Source organism: Dipodomys merriami, unplaced genomic scaffold (genome assembly GCF_024711535.1).
Source record: "Dipodomys merriami isolate MVZ:Mamm:240054 unplaced genomic scaffold, mDipMer1.0.p SCAF_28, whole genome shotgun sequence".
NCBI lineage: Eukaryota > Metazoa > Chordata > Mammalia > Rodentia > Heteromyidae > Dipodomys > Dipodomys merriami.
Window position 1 is genome coordinate 17,228,768 of NW_027204270.1, and position 7,613 is coordinate 17,236,380.

At 50.2% G+C, this 7,613-nt stretch overlaps 1 protein-coding gene across 4 annotated transcripts in view; it reads left to right on the forward strand.

Moving 5' to 3' along the window:
* Capzb (capping actin protein of muscle Z-line subunit beta) overlaps window positions 1-7,613 on the forward strand; it is a 123,157-nt gene that overhangs the window by 86,393 nt on the left and 29,151 nt on the right. For all 4 annotated transcript variants that reach the window (XM_070037798.1, XM_070037799.1, XM_070037797.1 and 1 more), the window contains exons 3-4: window positions 1,081-1,202; window positions 5,710-5,823. In XM_070037798.1, coding sequence (XP_069893899.1) covers window positions 1,081-1,202; window positions 5,710-5,823 — 236 coding nt within the window. The remainder of the gene's footprint in view (window positions 1-1,080; window positions 1,203-5,709; window positions 5,824-7,613) is intronic.

Here is a 7,613-nt window from a genome sequence, read left to right on the forward strand (position 1 = left end):
ACTTCCTACATAGCTGGGAATCATAGGCATGCTTTATTGGTTGAGATAGGGTCTTGAAAACTTTTTGCGTAGGCTGACCTCAAATTACTGTCCTCTGATGTCCACCTCCTTTGTAGGAAGTATTAGAAGGATGAGCCACCTGACCTTCTTCCATTGTTCTCACAGTAATGTGGCCAGAGCACCGGGTGAACTAGAAAAGAGCCAAGTCATTGTCATTTTTGCCATGCAATTTACTTTTCCCATTGGGAAGGATACTTGCTGCAGTCGGCAGCCCCTTGCCAGGCAAATGAGATGTTGAGACCCCCACAAACCAGGCCACAAGGCAAGAAAGAGCCAGCACATGCATAGACTTGGAAATGACTGAAGCCCAAAGGAATCTGTTGTTGAGAGGGCTGCTGTCCCTTTCTGGAATCTTTTGGTGGAAATGTGATGTTTTGAGTTTGGAGCAGGATGCTTCAGCCTGCTCATTTGGGGACCGTGGTTGGAACTGGCAGTGTATGGTGTGGGGTTCAGCCTGCCCCCACTCCCCAGCAGGACTGCAGAGGTGAGCCAGCCCAGGTCTGCTGTGGAGAGCTGGTGAGCAGCTACCTTTGCAGCTGCTGTGGCTGACTCTATAGCCTGGTCATGCTTGGCCAGAGGCCTGGAAAGTGCTGGAAACCCCACCCAGCATGGGAGCCTGTGGGAGTTCTCTTGCATGGATGGCTTATTCTTTTGAGTTCTTTGAATTCCTATGTATTTGAAATGTTTGCCTTCTTCTCGGGACTTGAGCTTGTCCTCTGCCCACTGGAGACCAATCGCAGGCACATATATATTCAGGTTTATGAGACCACCCTGGCGGCCATGTGAGAGCTGCACTGGAGATCACGCTCTGCCGTAACCCAAGACCAGGTTTCTTTATAGAGCGACACACGGGGTGTTGGGCGCATGTGGGGGAGGGGGAAGAGGAACAAGCCCATAATTTTGGCAGGGCACCAAGGGCCAGATGTTAGATATACTGCCCGCCCGCCATTCAGATGACTGAACCTGAATCTGAGGTGTTATTTTAACCACATTTCTACCTGCTCTTTTTTTTCCTGGCAGGTCCCCAGTCTGTGTGAAGATCTCCTGTCTTCTGTTGACCAGCCACTGAAAATTGCCAGAGACAAGGTGGTGGGCAAGGATTACCTGTTGTGTGACTACAACAGAGATGGGGACTCGTATAGGTGAGCTCATGCCCAGGAGGCCCCTGCCAGCCATTCCCGCTGGCCACAGCAGCACAGAGACCAACCCACATTCTACTCACCCATCTTTCTGTTTGTCCTTCCATCCTCCTCCTCCTCCTCTTTCTCCTCTTCTGCTAGTCATCCAGCTGGCCTACAGGTGTTTGGGGAGTGCTTCCCTTAGCACTGGTGATGGAGTCCTCATGGATCTTAAGTCTAACAGAGAGGGAGGGATGCTGGTAGCAGACGGGCTGCTCCTTTGCCACATGTATGGTCCTGCAAAGGGCAAAGCACAGCCTGTGCCTATGGAGGAGATTCTGCATCCACCCAGTTCTGTCAGCCTCTGTGCACCTCTCCCATCTTGCCGTCACCAAGTGGAGCACTAGTTGACATTAGTCTTTGCCTGGGTGATGACCTAGCTATGAGATCCATGCTCTGCTGGCTCAGGGCTTGCAGGTAGGGTAGCACAGTTGCAAGTGGTGGTCGGTGGTGTCAGGGTAATTCCTGAATGTGATGCCTGAGCTAGGAAGTTTGCTGGTCAGTAACCTATTGCTGACAGCAGCCAATCATTCAGCAGAATGCCCAGTAGCATCTTGTTTACAGCATATGCTGTAAACTGGGCACTGTTCAGATTCCTCTTCTAATGTTAGTCTGTAGTTCGATGCCGGGGGAGCAAGCCACCAGTAAGCACTTCCATAAATAAAATAGATTGTTTGTGAAAGAAGCTGAGGGTAGGCAGCAAGAGACAGTATAAGTAGACCCAGAAGGCTCTCCTACAAGTGCCCTTAAGAATGCAAAAGTTGGGCTGGGAAGGTGGCTCAGTGGTAGAGCGCTTGCTTTGCATGCTTGAGGCCCTGGGTTTGATTCCTCAGCACCACATAAGCAGAAAAAGCCAGAAGTGGCTCTGTGGCTCAAGTGGTAGAGCGCTAGCCTTGAGCTGAAGAGCTGAGGGACAGTGCCCAAGCCCAGAGTTCAGGCCCCATGACTGGACCCCCCCCAAAAAAAGAATGCAAAAGTTGAGTCCTATACATGTTAGAGGGAAGAGTTTTCTGGGCTTCAATTAAGGCCCTAAAGTGGAAATGAGCTTGCTGGTGTTCAAATACATTAAGAGGATGAAGTCAGAAGCCTGGTAGGGAAAGCACATATAGCCTTGAATTCCAGGTGAAGGTTTACTGGAGTAAACTAAAGACATGAAACATGGGGTGAACTGGAACTGGACAGCACAGCATGGGCCTCAACACATTTAAAAGGTCTGTGATTCTGTGTGTGCGTGTGTGCGCACACTTGCTCTACTACTGGAGCTTAAACTTAGGACCTGGGTGCTACTCCTTAGCTGTTTTGTTCAAGGCTGGTGCTCTACTTTTGGCTAACTGGAGATGAGTTTTATGGCCTGGGCTGGCTTTGGGCTGGGATCCTCAGATCTCAGCATCCTGAGTAGCTAGGATTATAGGCATGAGCCAACAGTGCCTAGCTTGGTGACTTCTTTTCTTTTGTTGTTGTTGGTGGTGGGCGTGGGACTTGAACTCAGGGCCTGGGCACTGTTCTGAGCCTCTTTGTGCTCAAGGCTAGCCGTGTATTCCTTGAGCTCCAACACCACTTCCAGTTTTGAGTGGTTAACTGGAGGCGAGAGTCTCATGGACTGGCTTTGAACCACCATCCTCAGCCCTCAGCCTCCTGAGTAGCTAGTATTGTAAGCATGAGCCACCAGTGCCTGGCAAATAGTGAGTTTTCTTTTTTTGAGAGATGACAACATTGTTTTAGAATGGTGTTTTTTCCTACTTCAGTAGAAGTTAGGTAGGCAATCATAGAGCAGAGACTGGAGTAGAAATAGGGTGCATGCCAGCAGATGTGCCAGGGGTGGGGTGTGTGCGAGACAGATGTGATTGGTGATACAGGACTTTGGGACATTGATGGAGGGGAGAACTCAGGGAGCTGCTGGTTTAGAGAATCTTTAAGCTTAAAATGTCCTTTAGATCTAAGCAGAGGTGCCATCTGGTGATGCTACTTGGCAGGTCAAGTTGCCAGTGGGTGTGGTCCTTGGGAGCCTCCTAGGAAGTGAGTATCTCAGCTGTCCTTGGAGGGGAATGGCCTTGCCAGACCTGGGGCCTGCAGAAAGTTTCCTGGGAGAGGTATCCTGAAACAGAGTCTCAGACAGTCAGCATTATCCTCCCCTCCCCCCTGAAAACTCCATTTAATCTAGCCATTCCACAGGAGCCTGTGGAAGAGTGGGGTTGTGCCCATGTCCGTATCCAGGCCTGTCTCCCTTGGGCCTCCTGCCAGGGTGCCTGCCCTCCTGAGGTGCCGGGGCCTCAGGGTCCTCTGGGAGCTTTGAAGAGAGGCGCATGAGCGTCAAGCAGAAAGCTTGTCTCTCCTCTCTCCTTGTGGATCTGAGACTTCAAGGTCTTCTGATTTTTCTCCACACATTTCCATCCTCTGTTTGATCGTTGGCTTAAATAAGATCCTTATGGTGTGATGGTTGCCAGCAGCACGGCTTGAGACCTGTTAGCTGAAACAAAAGGCCTTCTGGGGAAATGAAAGCCTGACTTTTGAAATCTAAACGTTCCTGTCCATCTGTCTTTTCTCAAATGGCCTCCATTTAAGCTCTTAAATGTGTTCTGAGTGCCCCTTCCACTAGGAATATTCTGGGTAATGTTATGATTTTTTCCCCCAGCTACAATTACCCTGGCTCCAGGACTAGTGGCTTGAAATGCTGTCTGTCGCCTGTGAGCCAGGAGAAATGTGAGTTACAGGCTTCTTGGAAATTCCAGGCCTGCAAGAGGATGGGCTCTTGTGTCTCAGCAGGTGGCCTTTAAATAAGAGCCAGTTGGAGTGGGTCTTCCACCCAGGCCATGGAACTGTGGGACCCAGTGTGCCCAGGAATCTCAAAGAAAGGAGCTGTGGTGAGGCAGGAGTTTAAGGGGTACACTGTATCTGCACCTTGGCCCCTATTTACGTGGGAATAGTGCCGACAGGTCTGCGCTCTTCAGCTGCACCCTGCATCCTTGTCAGGTCTGGTGACAGGTCTTGGCCCTAGGTAGGGCTTGAACTCAGGGCCTGGGCACTGTCTCTGAGCTTCTTTTGCTCAGGCCTAGTGCTCTACCACTTGAGCCACAGTGTCACTTCCAGCTTCTTCTGAGTGGTTTATTGGAGATAAGAGTTATGGACTTTCCTGCCCAGACTGGCTTTCAGCTGCTAATCCTCAGATCTCAGCCTCCTGAGTAGCTACAATTACAGGCCTGAGCCACCAGCATCTATCTGGCTTGATTTTTATTTTGTTTGTTTTTTTGGGTCTGGTCATGGGGCCTGAACTCTGGGCCTGGGCGCTGTCCTTCAGCTCTTCAGCTCAAGGCTAGCGCTCTACCACTTGAGCCACAGCACCACTTCCAGCTTTTTTCATTTTGCTTATGTGGTGCTGAGGAATCGAACCCAGGGCCTCTGGCATGCAAGGCAAGCGCTCTACCACTGAGCCACCTTCCCAGCCCCCTGATTTTTAGTTTTTTAAACTGCATCTCACTATGTTGCCCAAGCTGGTTTCCAACTCTTGAGCTCAGGCAATCCTGCTACCCCTGGCTCAGTTTTGACTTTTTTTTTTTTTTTTAGTGCTGTGTGTCCCTAAGCAGAAGAAACAGAATGGAACTCCATGTCCGTTAGTGTAGCGCGCTCTGTAGAACCCTGTAGGCACCCTGTAGTGGGTGTCATAAAGGTAGACAGCAGTCCTCCCCTCCCAGGCTTGGCAGGGTGGCATGTGAGGCGTGAATTCCACAGGGGGAGGAGGCAGCACTGGCCACTGCTGCCACTGTGGGGGAGGTGCAAGGATTTCCGCTCTCTAGCCCTTCGCTTAGTGCGTCTGGGTGGGGTCTTGTGTGAGAGTTCAGCCAAGACACTGACTGCCAAGACACCAGCCGACAGCCTGGCTGGCCTTGGCTCTTTAGATGGCAGTAGCCACGTTTCTTGTACAGGAGATTTCCATCCTCCTAGAAGTGTCTGGCTGGCTGCCTTTCCAGGGGATGGACACGGGAGCTTCCAGATGACAGGCACTCGTCCACCCCCTGCTTGGGCACAGCGCTGCCGCCCGCATCCACGCTCAGGTGCCCCAGTACAGTCTGTATTTCCCAGTGGGGCCGGGCCACTTGGCGACTTCCTTCTTATGCCTTCTTTATCCGCTCCAAGTCAGGAGGGGGAGAGGGCGGTCTTGGTCACTTCAGGACTGAACCCAGAACCGGCAGCTTTTGGTTTCTCACTGGTTGCCAGGCCGTGGCGTAGTTGGTGGCCATCCGCCTTGTCTTGGTTTCTCACATGCTGTGGGCAGCAAGTAGTGCCTCATTTTCTGCACAAGGAAGTGAGGTTCAACGCTAAGGTACTGTCTATATCACATAGCTGGTGAGCAGGATGGGAGCTGGAAAGTGGCTGCAAGTAGTGACTTTGCCTCTGAAACCCCACACAACTGGAGCCTAGATTCACCGCTCACAAGCAGTATCCTCCTGGTGATTCATGGGCTTCCTCCCTGCAGGTCACCATGGAGTAACAAGTATGACCCTCCTCTGGAAGATGGAGCGATGCCATCTGCTCGGCTGAGAAAACTGGAGGTGGAAGCCAACAATGCCTTTGACCAGTACCGAGACCTGTGAGTTGCTTGCCCAGTGCACCTCAGCGCCTGTGGGTTTGTGTCCTTTGACTCTGGGGCTGCCTCCATGATGGAATCTGAGCTGCCAGTGACAAGATGTGGGCCACTAGTTCCTTGATTGGTTAGTGACCGACCTTGTAGTCACAAGACAGATGTCACTGTGTCCCAGTCCATAAATGTAGAAGGTACTGTCAGCATAGCCACTGTGAGGAAGACTGTGAGGAAGATTGTCTCACTTCCTCCCAAATGCAATAGCTACTCTAGTCCCTGTTTTCCAGGTAGAGACATTGAGGCACAGAAAGGTTAAGACAAGAGGCAGAACCAGGACTTGAATGCCCATCTGTCTCTCCTGGATCTCTGGGGTTTTACTGTACCTCATAGCCAACTTTGACTGGTGCTCAGGTCCATACAGGTGGCTTGGTTGCCAGATCAGGCCAGGTTGGTCTTCGCAGTGTGATAAGGCAGCCTTCTCCAAACTAGCACCTCTGAATCCTGAATTGACTGGGGCAAGGCACCAGCTCCTGCCATAAAAAAGTGTTTGAACGTCTGTTAAATGCTTTTCTGCCTCCTATCACTATATCAGGAGAACGAGCAGTCACTGTCTTGAGGAAAGGCTCCAGAGATATCCTCTGAAACATTTTCTTTTTTTTTTTTTTTCTTTTTTCTTTTTTTTTTTTTTTGTCCGTTGTGGGGCTTGAACTCTGGGCTTGGGCACTGTCTCTGTACTCTTCTGCTCAAGGCTAGTGCTCTACCACTTGAGCCACAGTGCCACTTCCAGTTCTCTAGTGGGGTTTTTTTTTTTTGGGGGGGGGGTCTGGTCATGGGGCCTGAACTCTGGGCCTGGGGGCTGTCCCTCAGCTCTTCAGCTCAAGGCTAGTGCTCTACCACTTGAGCCACAGCGCCACTTCTGGCTTTTTTCTTTTTGCTTATGTGGTACTGAGGAATAGAACCCAGGGCCTCATGCATGCAAGGCAAGCGCTTTACCACTGACGCACCTTCCCAGCCCTGTTTTTTTTTTTTTTTTTTAATTGGAGATTAGAGTCTCACAGCCTTTCCTGCACGAGCTGGCTTTGAACCATTATCCTCAGATCTCAGCCTTCTGAGTAGCTAGGATTACAGGCCTCTGAAACATTTTCTTAACAGAATCTCACCTTAAATTAAGTTCTATACTGAAAATGTAGCAAATTTAAACTATGTGTTGCTAATTAATGTTAGTCATCCAGGAACCAAGGGCTCACACCTGTAATCCTAACTAATCAGAAGGCTGAGATCTGAGGATTGTGGTTCTAAGCCAGTCCAGGTAGGAAAGTCCAAGAAACTCTTTATCTCCAATTAAACACTTAAAAAAGTCAGAAGTGAAGCTGTGGCTCAAGTGGTAGAACACTAGCTTTGAACAAAAGAAAAGCTCAGGGACAGCATCCAGGCACCAAAAAAAAAAAAAAAAAAAAAAAAGTTAAATTCAGGGGCCGAGTGTTGTAGTGTTCATGCCTGTAATCCAGGCTACTTAAGAGGTGGAGGTTAGGGCTGGGAAGGTGGCTCAGTGGTAGAGTGCTTGCCTTGCATACACGAGGCCCTGGGTTCCATTCCTCAGCACCACATAAGCAAAAAAGAAAAAACCGGAAGTGGCACCGTGGCTCAAGTGGTAGAGTGCTATCCTTGAGCTGAAGAGCTGAGGGACAGCGTCTAGGCCCAGAGTTCAGGCCCTACGACCAGACCAAAAAACAAAAAACAAACAAAAAAAAAAGAGGCGGAGGTTAGAGGATTGTAGTCCAAGGGCCACCTGGGCAAAA